General features: G+C 38.4%; 1 protein-coding gene across 1 annotated transcript; it reads right to left on the bottom strand.

The window, feature by feature from the left end:
- Positions 1 to 1,158: 1,158 nt before the first annotated feature.
- Positions 1,159 to 12,603, bottom strand: UBE2L3 (ubiquitin conjugating enzyme E2 L3). Its single transcript, XM_072415635.1, has 4 exons — positions 12,528 to 12,603; positions 7,204 to 7,299; positions 5,806 to 5,992; positions 1,159 to 3,506 (listed from the first exon to the last, which is right to left on the bottom strand). Exons 1-4 carry the CDS (start codon positions 12,552 to 12,554, stop codon positions 3,352 to 3,354), a joined length of 465 nt encoding a protein of 154 aa, XP_072271736.1. The 5' UTR covers positions 12,555 to 12,603; the 3' UTR covers positions 1,159 to 3,351.
- Positions 12,604 to 20,191: the final 7,588 nt, after the last annotated feature.

Here is a 20,191-nt window from a genome sequence, read left to right as displayed (position 1 = left end):
ATTCCTGAAAATCTTAAAACCCACAAAAAGGCCTACCATACTGTGCCGGAACATATTTCAACAAAAGTTAGCATGTCAGCAATTGAGTATAAGGCAAGCAACCTTTTTTCCTAGGATTTTACATGGGGATCTACTAAACAGATTTGCCTTACTGTTTGATACTATGTCTATTTTCCAATAATGGGAAATAGCTGGGTGAAGGTTTCTTCTGAAACAGACATTTCTGGTTTTCTAGTAGAGAGACGCCCATCTTGTCCAAAACACGTTTTTTCCTACTCACCTTCTCACTGCACACAGTAGTGACAAAGGAGTCCAGTAGGTTGACATTCTCATAAATAAATGTATTTTGTAGCAGAAGTCTTTTTCACAGGCACGTTTTATGAACCCACTAAGTTTTGTGACAGGGTACAGTTGTCATGAGAAAGAAAATCTTGAAAGAATAGATTTTGGATCCAGAACATGTGACTTGACATAATGGATTCTTGTTCTATGTATTTTTTGCAGATAGCAATGGATCTAATCTATACAGGAAGACAGGCAATAATTATTGACAGCACTTGCAGCCCCCATATTTGTCCTATGGCATTTCCAATTCAACTATGCACACTACAAAATTGTAGGAAAGTCACTGTGTATGTATAAATGCGAGATACCCAACTGCAACTGACATACAGATACACCATTGTATTGCCTCAGAAAACAGCACAAATGGGTACACAGCAGAATTATAGAAGTCACAAATATGTAAATTTTTTTAAGGTGACAATACTTTACATGAGTACCTGTGAAAGTTATCAGGAGCACATGATGAAATACTTTTACTAACTAAATGACACATAGCACTATCATCCATCACACGTTGAAGGAATGAAAGATAATTGGGGTAAAATTGCAGTTGGGAAGAATTTTTTCAGTGCACACCAAGTTTCCTGTGTAAGTTTATTGATGGAAACTGCATGAAGCAATTCTGACACTAGAAAAAGGAGAGAAGTGCAGATGAGAATCATTGTACGCTGAGCTAGTTCATGACATACAATATCAAAGTGCTATCAATAGAACGAACTGTGAACTTTACAAAATGGTTTTTCATTATTACACATGCTTTTTTTTAAACTAATATACAACATAAAATAAAGAACACTATTAAGATTCCCAACACAGACTTGAATGGTGTTTTTAATTTAAAATTATGACCCAGCATTTCTTTGTTAATTTTCAGACACACAGAACTTGAAATATCTTCAGAAACGCACTCTGACTTCTCTAGTTTACAATATGGATAGACAGTACCAACAGTAAAGAAACATTATGAAAAGTGGCAATTTTTTCTTGCCTACAGAATCTGACAGATATCCTGAAACAGATCATTCTATGTTATCTCAGCTGGGCACTTACAGCCCTCCTGCTGCAAAACTACAAATCCCACCATTGCGAGGAATTATGGAAGATGTCGTTTTTCCAGCAGGGGGTGGCTAGTGGTCCAACCTTCTAAATGACATGACACAGTCTATTTAAAAATGAATCTAGCTGTGCAGAACAATAATTGAACATAACAACTTTTAATTAACAAGGCCAAGTGCAGTAACCCATAGCAACCATCCATTCTGAATGCTATCAAAACTGGTTGTTATAGCTTGCTGCACCTTACATCATTTTGTCCTGCTCTAAGGGTGTGTACACACTTGTACATTACTACATTTACCAAGTGGCATGTTCCCAATGCTGCGAACAAAACATACCTGTATTTACATCCACATTGCAATTACAAGAGGACAGCACAGAGTACACACATAAAAAGCAAACTGCAAGGCAAACTGTGTTTTCTCACAACAGTTGATAATTTTATGCAGTTATTTATGATAACTTTCCTTATACTCATCCCTCCCTGATCCAACTGTGGAAGTTGCAAACACATTTGTCAAAATCCTCTAACCGTGTGCATACCTTGTGCACTCTTCATTTAAACCGGTAAAGGGTTTGTACACAGGGCACAGCATACCAAAGGATTAAATGAAGAATGCACAACACATGCGCGGTCCCTTGCTCAAAATATTTTACAATCAGCTATAGGATTTTATTGGTGATATTCTGCTGAATCAGGAGCAGGCGAGTATAAGGCTGCTAGGGAGGCTGGGGACAGGAAAAGGTTTAAGACCACATTAATGTATACCTATTATGAGGTTGATATAAATAGGTATGATTCTGCAAATTAGGTTACTCTGGGTAAATGCTTCATCACATAATTGTGTACAGACCCCAAAACAGACTAAGATTAGGTTGTTTTTGAAAGTTTAAACTTTTTAACCTATATTTGTACAGCATACACCTTTTACCAAGAAGTGGAAAATGAGACCATATCATTTCATGAAATAAAAATATAATCTGGATTAAGTAAATGAGCAGTCTTGTATCTATAAATGTCTCTGCCCAATTCTATGTATTATACAATATAGATACCTATCTGCAATACAATATTCAAACCTAAAGAGTTGCCTAAGCAGCTCCAGAGTGTTCAGAAACCTTGATGATTCTTCAAAGACACAGAGTCACAACAGGGCAGCAGCTTGGTTTACCCCTTTAATAAACATTTTAACATCCGGCAGAATTACAGAAGAACGGTCTCATTTCCAACAGTTTGATTTTTTTTTTTTTTTTAAATGTAACTTTATTTTCTTGTTACAAACTGAAGGAGAACTTACCAAGTCCCACAGAGCACAGTGCAACATTGAAAGGAAAACTAAGAGCCGAACGTTCAACGATCCCCTCCCTTGTGGTGGCTCAAGGTTGACCAATGGTATGTATCCCTTTAACTGTCAGAAAATGGCTGACACTGAAAGGGTTACTTATGGGAGGGGGGGTGTTAGAATAAAACCTAACAGATAAAGGGCCTTTATGTGTCCAAAATGAACTGGTGATAAAAAAAAAAAAAAAACTGTATGCAATGCTACAATTAAACCCTAAAGGAAAGGAAAAAAAATAATCAACAAATTATTTTGCGTGTCATTTTTTTTTGACTAGAGTGAACAAAAAGAATGATATTTTCAACAGTTATGAATGGGGAAAAAAGTGATTTTTTGTTTGTTTTTAAACACAGGGAGCAGAACTGCATTCCGATTTTCGCACTGTTTTTTAATCCTCCTCTAACAGTTTGAAGTAGAGTTTAGCGTAAATCGCGGGTTGATGCTGCGCCTCTGTTCCATGTTCCCGCGGAGTCCTGCCTCATGTGTGTTTTCAGGGGAGGGTGAAGGAGGGGATTCTGAACTCACTGACTCCAAATCTTCAGTTGCGCTTTTGAATTTGTGTTAATTCTTGTGTGTGTGCGTGTCTTCCGTTGGCGCTAGGCCTCAATGTCTAGTCCACAGGTCGCTTCTCTCCGTATTTCTTTGTAAACTCTTCGGCATTCTTACAGAATTTTTTACGGTCCTTTGAGTATTCTTCTGCTAGGTCTGCACGCAGAGGGTGCTCTGGCTGGGGATCGTTGACCAGGGCAATAAGAGACTGAATGACTAAATGAAAGAAAGACATAGGTAAGGTGGGATAGAGCAAACAAAGCTCCAATATCAACTGAAGGAATTTCAGAAAACAGTCACAGTAGTTCATTTTTATAGAAATATTAAATGATTGTTATACAGCCACATGTCCCTCTCACTACCCATCTTTTACACTCCCCTCAGTGCTTCAGGAACTAAATTGGTTTTGCGTTCTTAGTTTATGAACACTTACAGCAAAATAATTTAAAAATTAATCTCATGGCAAAATCTATGTTAAGGCAAAAAACTGTATTTTATTATCTCGATTTATCTTTTAGCAGCATTCTTGTCTATTTTCTATTCAGGGGACTGACATTTCACAAGCAGCAGGAGGGACAAGGTCCCTTTACCAACCTTTGCATTTTGGGAAGAAATTGTGAGATTACTTCCATGCAAAATGATCAGTATGAGCAGCAATAGCAGAAAGCATGGTTTATTTATTTTTTATATGAGGATAAGTAGAAGGATCAAAAGGTTGGTTGGGATATCCTGGAAATCAGCTTTAAAGGTTAACCAGCTTATATTTTTAACCATGCAGAAATCATTAAAATACATTTTAAAGGAAAATGTAATACAAATGATAAACCTACCAGCAATAGTAGCAAGATCAGTAGATTGTAGATGTAATAAAAAGATTGTAGTATGCTTAAATATTACTTTTTGCTTTAATAGTGGCCAAATATTTAAAAATGAGAAGTCAAAATTGAAGTCACCTATTTACATTAGTGGTCCCTGGTAAAAGCCCTTCTTATGTTAATGGGCTCTAGGAAAGGTGTCACCTTAGATTAGAGATTAGTGGGAGCAGGGCCTCTGGTGGTCAGTGAAATGAAAGACTCATTAATTTGGTCATCATTAGAAAATCTAACCCCAACACTGGTGGCAAGTAGGAAGAATTACACGGATAGCTAGTGGAAATAAAGCCCCCTACATTGGTGGACAGGGGAAACAATGTCCACAGGTGATCAACAGTTCCTTGGAAGTCAAACTACACTACACCAGCTCAATACAATGGCACAGGTACTGCAACAATGTAGGCAACATATCAAACAAAAACTACTCACTAACCCAGGTAACCCCAACTGAAAGGCTAATATATAAATATTGAGTGTTCATTGTCCTACTGAATTTTCCCTTTCTAATGCTTGCCAGACTTCAGCAGACAAGTCCTATACCTACCAGGAGGCTACAGCTAAGGACTGTAGTTCTCTATATTAGTTGAATACATTGCGCTGCCTTTGTCACAACTACAATGCCGATTGTGGAACTGTTGTTGTGACCAAGGGATGTGGAGTGAATACATTTTTGCCAACTCCAACTTCAGGTACACAACTGCATCAGGGTGAAAAACTAGAAAAAGAACATTAGGACACCTAGCAAGTCATATTTTAATCCTACCTGTCCTAAAATGTCTAATTTTTTGAAACATTATAAATGGGCCTTAGTTGTTGTTGATAAGAAATTAACCTATGACTTGACAGTAGGCTTTCCCAAGCTGGGTATATGGAAAGACAGCTGTTGGCGATGCTTTACCAATAGAAATTGTTTTTAAAAGTTTTTCATTTAAACCAATATAGGCCCTAAAAATGGATTGCTATTGACAAAGAAAATAGTTTTGGGAGATACTCCGATAAATACCATATGTCTAGTTTTAAGACTTATTTACTAGCACAAATGAACATATACTGTTCATGTCAAGTAAAAGTCTAGGTAAGACATTACAAAGTATTCTGTGAATGTCAAAACAGCTTCACAATAAATGTTTTTCTCCATTTTTCAGAATGGGGCAGGATTCAACTCATGATTAGTCTTAGCATCCAGGAACAAGCAGAGGGACCCCCTAAACTTTAGTATAGCTTCCACAAGCTACACTTGCTGGTGTAACAAGAACAGCAAAAAATTGAGCTAAATATCAGGAATTAAAGATCATTTATAAAATGTTAGGGTTAAGAAAAATTTAAATTGTTCCTTTCTTTTCATGTGTCTTTACCAGTCCTGTGAGCAGGGCAGTCCGACCATGACTTACATTATAGTGCACATACACCCTCCTGCACATTTAACAAAAATTTATACATAAGGCCCCATTTATAAATTATGACCCTGTCAATTTGTCTGAATTTAATTTTTTTTTATCTCTTGGTGTATTCTTTCAGTTCCTAATAAAAATGATGACTCGTTCTGGCCAATCTCTAAAGTGCATTTTGTTCAGTAGCAGATTTAAACTATCTAAAGCATGAAAGTGTATGTGCTTGTCTAAAATGTCTGTTTAATCTCTTACCTTGGTCAGTTTTGGTTGCAGGTTTCCAGTTTTCAGCACTGATCACTGGCAGACATACCTGGCCCTTCTCATCAATGTTCGGGTGGTAAATTTTGGTTTTAAATGTGATCTTGGGAGGTTTAAATGGGTACTCTGCTGGGAAGTTAATTTCAATCCGAAATGCACCTTTGTCATATGGAGGATTGTCCTGAAACAATGAAAAAGAAAAAAATAACTTACTAAAGATGACTGCTATATAAAAATCCTATTGGGTAGCTTATGATGCATAGTAAAGAAAGAAAGCCAATTGTCATTTATAGTGGGTACAGTATTTACATTAAAAAAAATGAAATGATTTAAAAAAAAAAAAATAAATAAACACAAAGTTTGGCCTTTAATAACCTAATGAAAAAAAAGGTGTTGTAATCCAGACACCAACCAACTTGTCCTCAAACATTTGTGTAGCCAAGATCTTGCTATTGGGAAAAAAAAGAAGCCTATCATTTGATGTGTCTGGAAGGTGTCCAAACCACTGGTTTACTTTCTAAATGCAAACTCTTAACCACTTTCATTGTTTTCCCCCAGAAAATGCAAACAATGTGCTTTTAAAATTTGTGATGCGTGTTAAAATTGATCATTTAGGCTTGCAAACAAATAAGAGTACAGAAAGTGTTTACATTGCTGGTTAACAGCTTCGTATTTCTAACAACTGGCAACATAAAGTGCATCCTTACTAAAGTTTACCCAAAGTGTAATTCACACTTTTTAAAGGTAGAATCTCAAGGAGAGTAATTAACTCTTGCTTTTATCTTGGAAGCACAGCTTCAATATTATCGATGTTGAGAGCAACATATAACTTGTTTTTGAGCATCACGACTCAAGCTCAGCTTAACACCTGTACTGCAAAAATTTCATTTAAAAAATAGGTAATTGCTGCTACCTTCCAGTCTTTATTTTTTCTGGCCTGCTGGTACAATGGAAGAAATAACCTGAATAAAATAATCTACTCTAAAATTTCAGTTCTGTGTTCCGAAGGTGCAGTCATATTGTGAATGGGCATTATCCTGCTTTTCTCTAACAGTCCTCTGGGTTGTTTCCTGATGCACAATAGTTCCCATGCACATATTCAAGACTTATTCTAAATCATTCCCTAAATTCAAGAGTAGCAACACAGATGTTTTGTGAATCACAGTAGTAGAATAGGCTGTGGTGAGCAACACCAAGTCACCACAGGGGCGGAGCCACGTGTTACAGAAAAGTTACACTAGTAAAATAATGGAGAAAACCCACTTTTTACTAAAAGAAACATTTGAGCACAAGTTGTTTTTAATACCGAATATATTTACATGCCCCACACAGAGATATGTGCACACATACATATACACATAAATACAAACCAAACGCATAATTTCAACTCACTGGAACAATGAGACCCTGCCAGGTCAGTAGATTGGCTTCATCGACCTGGATATTACGGAAATTTTTCATCCCAGATTTGCGGATCTCTTCAAGCTCCTGAGAAAAAAAAAATAGTTAAACATGGCACGCCTCACATTTGAGAAAACATTGCATTCAACAAGCTCCATTAGTATCAGAGGAAAATTTGAATACCCTTTAATCAACCAAAGCAGTAGCTTAGAGTTTATTAATGGCCACCAAAAAGTTAGGAGAAAGTAGAAAGAGGGCCTAAAGTGTGAGGCAAACAACAGAAAGTGCCAAGTGTTTTGAAAACTACTGGTTTGTGAAATATAAGTGACATTGGTGATAGCTGACAATGTTGATGCCGACAGGGAGTTGCAAACAACATTAATTGATCCCACTGCAGAAAAGGCAGGACCAGCCTACCTGACTGTGGCAACTCTGAGCTCAGAAGCAGTGCACTAGGTGGACTTTATTGACAAACTCAAAGTATTTGTGGATCCTGGACCTGTCATAGCTGCAGGCAGCTGCAAAAAGGTCTTCAAGTCTGTCCCATAGTTACCAAGGATGCTGTGAATACTTGCGGATTACAGATGAAGCTCACACCACACCATATGTACGTTAACATAGATATGTCAAATGTGCCCAAATTAGTTAAATTATTAGTTTAAAAAAAAAAAAAGATGCACATGTTGCTCCCAATGATCCCTCCTACCCACAATCCATATACTAATTACTATTCTCTATATAAGCCATCAGACAAAATTTCCTGTAGCTGCTGGTTCTAAATCCCAGTTACCATTGAGTCCCAAGGGTTTAGTAGAAAATCATTGTGATCACTCAGCTCATAATTAGTGTGGAGGCTTCAGTGACAAAAATGGTACAAATAGTAAAACAATATAAAACATCAGTTTATTTTCTTTTATGTTTTTATTTAATTTTTTTAAACTGACCCAAAACCATTATTAGCCCCTTTCAGGATTACAGATGTAAAAATGCTTGATTGCATTATTATACAAAAGATATGTTATATGTTCAGAGGGGAAGAATAAGCCACCAGTTCAGTTTCAGTTGTAAAAATTCAGTTGGAGATATTTATAGAGTTGTGTAAATAATTGTATTCAATTTAGCAACTGAAAAAAAATCTTTACTGCTTTTGCTTGTTTTTCGGTAATATGATACAAATCATGCAACGCATAGTTTTTTGCATATTTATACAAGTACACATTTTGCAAGAAATGTCCCAGCACAAGCTCTAAGAATTGCCATCAGTGTTTGGTGGAATTCAGTTTCCAGTAAAATCAACATCTTGGTTCCAACTCCTTCTTGTGGTATTTTTAAACCCCCTCAAAAACAACATCAGGGAAGTAATAGGAAACAATAAAGCGTACCTTAATTCAGAATTTTTTATTTATACCCTTTTATTTAAAGTAAAAATTTTGTTTGTTAGTGTCTAACATCCCTGGCGGTATGAATATTAGTATTTTTAAATGTACCACTTTTACAAATAAAAATACTTTAGTATTTTAAATTTCCCACCCGGTCCGGCCCCCCAGCCGCACGCAGATGCCAGGACTGCATCTGCTTCCCCTGGCCTTGCGTCCCCTACTTTCACCCCAACTATTAAAAAGTTACTCAAACCTGTCCTGCTTACAAGTTTCACTAGACAGGAAATTATTGAAAATCTATCACAGGGACACATAGAAAAAGAAATAAAAATATTTTTTTTTCAGAGGTTCTAGGCCACCCTAACCCTTTTAAAGGGTGTTTTTATTTTGCTAAAGAATTTTGATAGTTTTATTTTTAATAACATGCCGGGGAGGGGATCTTTCTAACACAAACCCAGCATATTTAGAGCAAGATAATATGACACTGAATTTTTGGGACTTTCACACAGAATATAAAAAGGAATCTATAATTACACCTTAAAGTAGTATGCCAGCTTAAATGTTTTGATTTTTTTTTGTTTTTTTTTAATAGAATGCAAATTCCAGGATTATTTTCTCCACCTTAAGATGACTAAATGTAAGTGAAGACTGAATTGCTTATTTTTATTCACGGACTCACTAGATAGTGATTAGAATAAGAGCCCCAAAGCTTATATTATAAAGTAATGTGACTTAATTGAAAATAAAAAAAAAAAAACAAGAAACTCACCTTTACTTTCATAGAACACTCAATTTCACTGGAGCTTTACTGGATTGGGTTCTGCGCTATCCTGTAATTTGCCTTCGTCCTGGGGTGGCGGAAGTGCTGGGCATCGCCATCTTCCGTCTACGTCACCTAATGTCGCATTGCACAGGCAAAAGATCAGATGACGTAGCCACTGTAAAAGGGGGGAAGTGTGCCTATCTCACTGGGTATGTGCGAGATAAGCATCCCCCCTCCCCATTGAAGGAAAAACTCCTTCTGCGCATGCCCATTATTGGCAGAAGTAGCAGCCACAAGCCTCCTGGGATGCATGACGTGGGTATTCCAGGAGTTTGTGCCTATTCCGTGGCAAGGAGATGCACCTTTACAGATGGAAAGCCATTTTATTATTATTATTATTAAACAGGATTTATATAGCGCCAACATATTACGCAGCGCTGTACATTAAATAGGCCATTGATCACTTTGCGAACTGTCTGCGCCGTCCTGTCTTTCTTGCGGCATGGGCTGGACACTGGGTGACGCCATCTTTTTTTTTTCCTCTCTTCTGGTGACATCACCCACTCTCACCCTTTAAAGGCACGAGAACAAGTGACAGGACTTTCTGTAAATGTAAAAAAAAAGTGCTCATCCCACATCAGCACTTTCTTTTTACATTTCAGGAAAGCCCCCTAAGAAAAACTATTTTTTTACATTATATAAAAGGGTTTGCCATCCTTTTAGATCATGTGAAAAATTAGATAATCTGATTTAAAGAGTATTTCAGACATACCAAGAGAATACAGGTGGTATATTAGAGTAGATTAGATAATTTTAACAAATGATTGGGGTTGTAGGAATCGAGGGATCATCTACCTAATTTTGAAAGTTAAACTGAAGAATCATGGTGACTGCCACTGTCAAGCTTCCTCTGAAAAGTCTGTTCTCAGACACTGAGAACAGTCACAAGTCAGTGTGAAGTCAAAAATTCATCTGAACACTTGTTAAAATGCAATGTAGAAAACACCGAAAGCACGATCCAACAGCCTAGGTTAAAAAGGAGGTCAGCAACAGCTGCACACTCCTTATGAAGTTTCCTTTAATGAGGTCATGGCATTAATTAATGCCACAACAAATATTACAACTCCTTTTCCTGATCTCTGCTGAGAGGCGAATGAGTCACTGATCAGGATTTTTGCGATGAATAGAAACCTGGTTGTCCTCGTCCGTAATGGCTGATGCCTCTTTAATCCAGGAAGCCATATCATACTGCTCTGCTATAAACTCAGCACAAGTGCCTGGACTGCCTATTGCTTCCTACGGTCAGGTCCTGCCTGAATTTGTTTTTACAGGAAGGCAAACCTCTCACAGAGAACAAAAAAAAAAGTTTAGTGGGCAAGCCCTGATGTTTTAAAAAAATTACTTTCTGCGATCGAAGGTCTGAAATTCTGTTTCTCAATCTGATGAGAATATAAATGTATTTTGTTTACATTAAAAGTATAAACCTGTCAGAAGATTCAGATGGAAGCGGGTATTTTCCTCCTCCTGCATCAGTGTTTTTTCAGGGCAGGCCTAGCACTGTGTTTGATACTGCACAAGTCTGCCGACACAACTTCAATATGGCAATGGCCTGCGCCAGCTAATGATTCTGACTGGCTACCCTAAACATTATTGGCTGGAATGGAATTGAGGAGAGATTAGCTGAACTGAATCTATTCTCCTTTGAGAAGAGACGTTTAAGAGGGGATATGATTACCCTGTATAAATATATAAATGGTCCATATAGAGAACTCTCTTCCCTATTATTCACGTAGAGATCATTACAAAGAACAAGAGGACACTCTTTGCGTCTGGAGGAAAAGAAGTTTAAGCTCCGGATAAGGAAGGGATTCTTCACTGTAAGATCTGTGAAAAAGTGGAATCAGCTCCCTCAGGAAGTAGTTTCAGCAACTACTATAGATTGCTTTAAGAAAAAGCTGGAGGCTTTAAAGTAAAAATAACAGTGACTGTTTATCCAGGAAACATCCGATTGCTTCATGGAATCAGGAAGGATTTTTTTTTCCTGGTAAAGAAAATTGTACCAGGGTTTTTTTGCCTTCCTCTGGACCAACTATGTCCATAGGGTTTTATATCTGGGATATGTTTATTTCCCTAGTGGCTGAACTTGATGGACTTACGTCTTTTTTCAACCTGACCTACTATGTAACTATGTTCAAATACCAAAATATTACATAGCCACAGGAAAGGCCAGGCAGAGGGTAAAGGTCCAGTCACCAATATTATCTATGATCTTCTCCTAGCAGCCAATCCTTCCTGAATATAAGCATGCTATGTTCTGCATTGTCTTTGTATGGGGGAGGAAATCTTAGAGCCAGGGCTTTGTGTTCTCATATCAGAGTACAATGAGCTGCACACCAGAATAATATATAATAATGCAGCACCCTGGATCTCACCGCTATGAGGATGTAGCTATGGCAATGTATAATCATCAGGGGTGGGCATGGAGAGGGGCAAAGTGTGCCACTCAATGAAGCCCCCCAGACCCCCCCCAAAGGACCCCAAGTCAGGCCTGCACAGGGGCCCATTGTTGACTACACAAGCCACTGAGCATACTATCAAGATCTGCATTGATATTTTTCTGGAGGAGTTCCAGATATAAAAGGTGAATATGTCAGGGTATGATTACCAGTTATGGTCCTTCTTCTCTTCCTATCTCCAGTTACATTTTGGAGTGCCCATGACAAGGAAGGGCCTGCAGCAATGTGAGCACAATGGTGAGCACAATGGCGAGCTCACATGAGCCGGTATGAGTGGCGGTGTGCTCACATCCTGTCACAGGAACTCCAATACACGAGCACCAGGGCCGCTCACAACTTAAACCGGAGCTGCCGCTCTGTTTATAAACACAAATGTGTGACGGTTACCCGGAAACTCAGGCTGCCCGGGCCTACCTCCAGGCTTCCGCCGAGCGGTTATCTAGGGCTGCTTCCCTTTCACTCTATACAGAACAGGGAGTGCCGGGCTCGGCGGGCGGCGCGGGATGAGGCCGGGGACCCAAGGCCTACCAGCGGGGCCATCACCAGCCTCCTACATAGCGTACATGATCCCTGGAGGGGCACACGGGGGCCCAGAGAACACACATGCCATGTGAATAGCCTTCTTCCGAATGAAAGAGCCGCCCTATCCCCCATTACCTTCATCAGCCTCCTGCTGGCCGCCATCTTGGATCTGAGGGGACTTCCCACAATGCATCGCGGCTAAAGGAACAGCACTTCCTGGTGCGCCCAGAGCGGGTCACCGGGCAACCAAGCACAGGGTGGTGAAAACATTGCTCATTGATTCGGGCTGACATTCGCTGCTTTGCCTGGGACCGCTGTCTGCCATTCAGGGGGCTTATAAAATGACTAAATACTGCTGAAATGCTCACCCTGCTGCCACTACTTTATCCATGAAAAAAAAAATCCCTTCCTTATAGTATTCATTACATGACAGAAGTATGCAGACCGCCATGTTTGATTGTGATAGTGGACTGGTTCTAATGGAGTCTCTGGTTTCAATACATTAGTCACTTTTCAGTGATTTTCTTCTGACTTTCCAAGACTTTTTGTGTCAGAGACTCAGGAAGTATTGGGAATGTTGGGGCTGCATAACAACCAGACAAATAGTGTTTATAGAAGGAACATCTGTAATGGCAGCTACCCTACTTGTGACAAGTTTACCTAAAAGACAGATCTCTTACTATAGCCAGCGTCATATTATCAACTTCCCTAAGTTAGTACAGCTTGCAAGCTAAGCTCCCTGGCGGTATGAATACTAAGTATTTTTTTTTTAATATAAAAGCGGTACATTTAAAAATAGTATTTTTAATTTTCTGCCCTCCATCCACACACTTGCGAGGCATCTGCTTCCCCTGGCCATGCGTCCCCAGCGTTCACACGCCGCAGACACAGATGCCCGGCTTCTTCCACCTGGAGATGTTGGCCGGCTTCTGTTTTGTTATGGAAAATCTACCCCAAGCCACACTCGGGAATACCGCCAGGGAGGGTAAATACCTGCGTGGTCATTACATACAAAACACCCCTAGTATTCAGTGCGCGCTTTGTGACCCCATTCATTTCCTGCAGGTAGTATGTCATATTTTGCTGCTCCGCTGAGAACCACCATTAATCCACATATATACACACTAGATTTCTGTTGCTGGAAACAATTGTCTGTAATTGTTTTTAGTGACAGTAGAGGAAAAGAGCCCTGTAAACATGGCAGTATCTTTTTTTGGAAAGGGAAGATCTAGAGGCACTTTGCTGCGTCCTCTTTCATAGATAATGACAGTGGGTGTCTCTGCTCTGCTCATCTACCCTGCAGATCTTTAAACGACTTTGGGGGATTACTTTACATACATTCTTGGTCTGAGACAATCTGTCCGACAATTATTGTGTGTACGTAGCTTAACCCAATTGATTGAGAGGAGCACATACAGTGACGCTCATACGTCACGTTTTGTTATGTTACATGTTTACTGAAACAAATCTGAAACACAAACAAATTACAGTTATATAGTGAACATAGACATAAAGTCCAGACTTTCAGCTTTAATTTAAGGGTATCCACATCCAAATTAGAGGATCTCTTTATTATATACCACCCTCTTTTTAAAGGGGCAAAAATGGAGAATTGAATCTATAAAACCTTTGTTATTTCACAGTCAACTAAGCAGATGAAAGGTCTGGAGTTGAAACAAGGTATTTGTGATTTCACCGTTATGCAAAAGTATGTTAACATATCCATTGTTTTGATGATCATTTATTATGTTTGTTTTACGATAAATTTTAAATACATTTAAATAATCAACATATTTTAATATAATGTATAACTAATGATTTACTTTACTCCCTGAGGAAGCCTAACGAGGCGAAACGCATTGGGTAAAAGGCATTACAAGGCCATAATATGTTCTCACAGCTGACTGGCCACGTTGACATTAACACAGCCATATTGTATAATTTCTAATCCTGTTTAGTATATACCGATCAAGTACTCCCTAATGAATTAATCAGGAAATTACCAGTTACATTGTATACTGTACCAACAGTTGTATATGTTTTATTGTTGATGTTGTGTATATACATGTTGATTGCACGTTACTAATAAATAACAACATTGCTAACTTTAACACCTCCTTTGTGGTTTTTGATAACCCATGGTTTCTTTTTCCTTTTCTATATGATATAACTCACTTCCTAAGTGAGTGAGGTGTGGCATAATCTTATACTTAATTTGAGGGAGTTGTCTACCCTATCTTTTTTCCTACTGTTTGATTCCAGGTATGTTGTTTGCACTTGGAAGATTTTTCTGTGAATCTACAACATGTCAAAGGAGCTCTCCATGCAGATGAAATGAACCATCCTTAAGCTGTGAACAGAAAAAAAAACTTCCATGAAATTGCAAGAATAATAAGAGTGGCAAACTCTACATGCTCTTATCATCTCTCGTCTGGAGTACTGTAACCTCCTTCATTGGCTTCCATTTCACCTGAGAATCAAATTCAAGCTCCTGCGCTTTGCCTTTAAATTCCTCCACAGTCGGTTCTGCATGTGTCTATTAGAAGGGACCCCTGGACTGCATTGCTTCACCAATTTGGTTCTACTCTGTCTAGGAGCCAGTGCAAATTGATCTCCTTTATTCTCTTGGCAACTTGCCAAGTGATAGCAGCTGCATGGTGGAAACCCTCTTTAAGCTTTCAAGCAGTACTATCCAGATTGTCGGACACTATGGTCTTAGAAAAAATGACTGCTGTGGCCAGTGATTCTCTGCACAAATTTTACAAAGTTTGGACACCTTGCTTAGACCATCATACTGCACCAGGCATAGATCGTAGGCTTTTTCAATTATGATAAATTGAAGTGTTTGTTTGTAATGTCAGTCTCGAGTACATTCTTTTTTTTGGTTATTTTTCTGGAATAATTTTAGTTTATGTTGTTTGTTCTTATTTGTTTTTTTTATGTCCTCCTAATAATATCATGCTCAATAATGGTATTGTCTCCTTTTTTTTACTGTTTATTTTTTGGTTGTTTTGTATATTTTGAAAAATTTCAATAAAAATATTTAAAAGTAAAGTAAATTCCTCCACAGTTTATGCTCCGCTTAACTTTTTGACCTGATAGAAAAATACACCCCTAGCTGATCTCTTTGCTCCTCCAATGACTTACTAATGACTTCCTCATTAATAACCTCGTCACACACACTGCTCCAAGACTTTTCTTGAGCTGCCCCAACTCTCTGGAATGGTCTTTTTCATCCTATTCGGCTTGCTCCTACTTTCTGCTCATATGAAAGAGCACTCAAAATCATTTCAAACTTGCCTACCCATCGTCTTTTGTCTCCTAAACCCTCACTACTTTCCACCACTCCATATCTCCCCTCCTATTGTGCGATACTTCCCACATCTCCTAGATCAGGCATGGCAAACTACGGCCCAATACGGTTGTTTCTCTGGCCCTTTGGGTGGTCTGCAGCTCTGGGCTGTGCCACCCTGAGAAGGTCAGGAGAAGTACCCCACTGGGGGGAGCACCGGCAAGAGCCGTAGAACATGTCACCTGTTTGTATACCTACTTGTGGAGGTGTCCCTGACATATCCCGCCCACTTTCCCATCGCAGGCTCAAATCTGTGATGGGAGAGTGGGCGGGGTTATACCATCATGACATCACATTCAGTGGGCATGCGCAAAAGGAGCACCCAAGAGCCTTCCGGGATGCTTTGCGCTCCCATTTATTTTCAGTCGCCTAGGCGATCGAGAATTAGGGGACAGTACCTTTTTTTAAAAAAAAGGGTGTTGCACTGAAAAAAAAGGGTTTTTACTTTAGACAACCCTTTTATGTAAAGTGAAATTTTTGAACTGGTTACTTGTACAGTGAAAATGTTTCATATTCAATGTATGTAAATGTCTTTGTGTATGAATGTACCCAGAACAGTATATGCTAGGTGGTAGCTCACAGTCTAAGAACTGTTTCTTAACCAGAGTTTCTCCAGATGTTGCTAGGGGTTCCTTGAGCAATGAGCAATCTGTGATGAGCAATCCCCCATGGTTAAAAATTTGAGAAGGCTGGTCTAGAGTCTCTTCATGTTGGGGTATTACATGTAATTATATTACATGTGTAGGAGGGTACCCGGGGTTTGATATTCTCTGAAGTGTATATTAGGTACATGGGATGGAATTGCTAATCAGCACCATGTAGCAGTGTAAAAATAATTTAAAGGTGTCTTTATCTGTGGTTGGGTTGCTACAAGCAGCAATGAGAAGTGCCAGTGATAAAGGTAGATGGTTGTCCATATGTCCTCTTCCTAAAAAGGAATGAATAGAATCGATGCTTTGCCCTCTACAAGGGGGGACCTTCTTAATTCTTGGAGATTACTGCTTTAGAAAGAGTCTTGAAGGCAGAAATTTATTTAGGGGTTTTAACAAATCTGTGGGATCTATTTATCAATGGTTTCACCCAAGATTTCGTTTTTTTTTTTAAAACAAATGTGGAAAAATGTATCCCTTTTCTTGTTTACCCTGTATGGCTTTACTTTTTACATGTTTACCTTGTAATGAAGAAGCTGACAATTCTAGTTGAACCTGAAATACTTGTAATATTCACACAATGATGCTTAGTAACAAACAAAAAGCGGCATGGTTGTAGTAGGTAAACAGAAGAAATGGTAATTTCAGATTACAAGTGGAAACTGAATATTTGTCACCAAAAGACACATAAAACTACTATCAAAAAGTGATATTGCTCGATGGTGTGTGGACATCACAGGGAGTACCAAGTTTCAATCATGTGCAGTTACATTTAGGAAAAACAGGAACCTCTGCACATGACTAAATGTTAGCACTTTCTCTTCGTGTCACTCCTTTATATAATAAAGCGCCTCGAGTATTATACGTAGTGCTACGGAGCAAAAGTATGTCTATTCCATGAATACATACTATAAAAAAACTGAAAGAAAAAAGAGTCACAGGCTAGATTAAGACTAGTTTTTACCATGGTGTTTAAGGCTCTTGTTTACCTGCTTCCACCTACTGTTCACCGCTAGGCACCTGAGAGTAGATTCAGGTACAAATGTGCAGGTAATTGTAGGGATTTTGATGCAATGCAAAGCATTCTAGACAATTTCTTGGCAATAAAGATAACCTGAAAACATCTGCAAAATCCACTTATAAAAGCATTGCAAGCAGTTCAGTTCAGGTCTGTGGAGGGCAGCAATACTACCCCTGGATGCTGCATTGAATATCTTGTGAACTGCTGCCTCGGGTATATGCTACACGTAGCGTATACCCACAGAGGCCCAATAGAAAAGGAATAGTGCCACATCTGAGCCAAGATCTTATACTAGGAAGTAGATCAAGGGATCCTATGCAGCCTCAATGTCACTGCCACCACAGCGTGGTTCGTGAAAAAACAGTGCTTGCACATATGACAATGTGTGGTGGATTGCTTGATTCCACTGCAGGTCTGAACCTAGCCTAAGGATGGCGCCACCTTTCTTATCATCCAGGGTCAGCAACTTACTGGACTAAGGTGTTGGCTCAAGGGTTACACAGTCATGGTACCTATGCAGTTCTCTATGCACAAACCCCCTTCCCACCTAGGAAGTTACAAGCTTTAATTTGTTCACTGGTTGTTTGAAAAGAAAATGTTTTCTTTTGCTGATAGCATCATCTCAAGTGTGTATATGTTGCTAAAACCCGTCAATTTTTTAAATTTATTGTTTGTTATAAAGTTTGAATTTTTGGCTTTATCCAAGCTGAATAGTTTCAGGTGTACCTCCATTTACTTTGGTGACAACTGACCGGAGACAGAAATTGATGGGAAATCCTAAATCTGGGAATGTCAATGAACTGCCTACAAAAAGTGTTGTGGAAAAGTTATTAGACTAGTAAAAGAAAACTTGTTCAATTGCTACTATTTCCAACCAATGAACAAACACATTCTGTGTCTGCAACACACCATCTGACGCTTCTTTACAAGCATGAACTAATCTTTAAATATGAAAAACTCAAAACCCAAATTGCCCATTTATGTTTGAAGCCCTGGCATCATCCTAGGATGTTACCTGAATATCAAACCATTCCCCAATATATAAGGCCATAATTAGAAGGGTAAAAAGGGTCAATAAGATTTTAAATAGTTATTACTGTCTCCTAGTATATGAGATAACTCCCAAAGCTTTTTTTCTTTCAGATTGAGATTGAAAATGTATTTTGTTTATGCTAACACATAGAATGGCTTAGTTTTTTCTGCGTTATGTAGAGTAACATAGCCTGAACCTGGAACCCAAAGCCCTTCAATTAACTTCTGATTATGGGTACAGAATGTTGTGCAGCTCCAATACTCAGATACTTTATTTTTCAGGCAGAACCCTAAAACAAATATTTTGCCTCTAGGGTATATAAAGGGACTACTGGATGTGGATCTAATGGCTGATTTATGTTCTGAGAGTTAAGAAAAGGTTATGCATCCTTTCCAAAATATAGAACCACTGAACAATTAAAAGTTACGTCAGCTAAATATATTCCGGGTGCCGAAAAAAAAAAAGCTGCTAAATGTTCTAAATGCCTTACAGTTCTTGGTTCTTAGAAAGTATCTACAACCTGAGTAGAAATGCTGTCTCCTGCCAGCATGCTAAGTTTGGACCATTTCTGTCTGTGAAAAATCAAAGCTCATACTGCCTCAGCAAAGAGGGTTTTCGAACCCTTGCACAGAAACCACTGCTTCCACATAGATAGCAAGAGTCCTTCGGCGCAGCATGCTGTCAGGGGACAGGCCTTTCTGCTCAAGATGTGGCTGCTTTGCACACCTTTTTGTTTTGATGCACCTGGACATATTTAGTGGATTTAAAAAGAAAGTTTGGTTGAATTTTAAATTATTCATGGTTTTCTCTTCTATTTTTTTCTATTATTAGGTCATGTTCACGACTGCTTTGTTTTTGATAGTGTAATGTGTGAGATCAGGAGTGCCTGAAGTGGCACATTTTTTGGAATATCTGAGGCCTATAGACTCCATAAATATGAAATACATTGTACTGAGAAAAATAATGAATTCCAAGTTGCTTACGATCTAATTAAAAACAAAAATGTGTGCATTATATCTAGCGCAATCCAAGCAGTTCCTTTTCCAGTGAATCCAGTGATTCCAGCTTTTTTTTTTTTTTTTTACTAATCCTGCTCGTAACCATTACTGAGAACAAATGTCATAATAACAAAATCATATATTCGCTATGCCTATAGGATATGAATAATAGACACAAAAGCAGTCAATAAGTGTATGTATAAAGTTTGGAAGACAATGAGTATGACCCCTTAGTTTGGTTCAGTAAAGTTATGCACCTGTCCAAAAAAAAAGGTCTTGACATTATAAAAGAAGATTAAAGGAGGCAAATTCACAGTTGTCCTTTATGTAAATTAGGTTTTATAAAAGTTCAGTGAAGAGAATCATTGTGTAAATTTTTATAAAACACTAGGTGGAGCTGGCATACCAATAATGTGTATGTTTGAATGGGAAGTGTTACCAAAATAGTGCTCCTTGATTTCAGTCCTATGTTTTCCAGGGTTCCATATAGAATCAATCCTAAAACAGCTTAAAATCTTGAACTCTTGCATCAGTATACCGCTTGCTGACCATGGCAAGTTTTATTTTTATCTATGAACCTATTTAAAAGATAGTACCATTTTTTGAACAGCAGTAAAGGCTTTCTCTTGGCAGTTTTATATTGCATATGATTGCTTAATTTCTACATATTGTAAAGCCAAAATAATAATTAAAAAAAACATATATTTTAGGACAGACAATGGTTTTTTGTTTATTGATTTACAAA

The sequence above is a fragment of the Pyxicephalus adspersus genome, chromosome 6, assembly GCF_032062135.1.
Source record: "Pyxicephalus adspersus chromosome 6, UCB_Pads_2.0, whole genome shotgun sequence".
Classification (NCBI taxonomy): domain Eukaryota; kingdom Metazoa; phylum Chordata; class Amphibia; order Anura; family Pyxicephalidae; genus Pyxicephalus; species Pyxicephalus adspersus.
Note: the sequence above shows the minus strand (reverse complement) of the source record. Positions and strands in the feature narration are given on the sequence as shown.

What these genes read in the sequence shown, in the direction of transcription:
- UBE2L3 (XM_072415635.1), bottom strand. Translation starts at nt 12,554, where the DNA reads ATGGCGGCCAGCAGGAGGCTGATGAAG. An exon ending in GGCAGGGTCTCATTGTTCCA is followed by an intron (nt 5,993 to 7,203) that starts GTGAGTTGAAAT and finishes TCATTGTTTCAG; the next exon opens with GACAATCCTCCATATGACAA. An exon ending in TGCAACCAAAACTGACCAAG is followed by an intron (nt 3,507 to 5,805) that starts GTAAGAGATTAA and finishes TCTTTCATTTAG; the next exon opens with TCATTCAGTCTCTTATTGCC.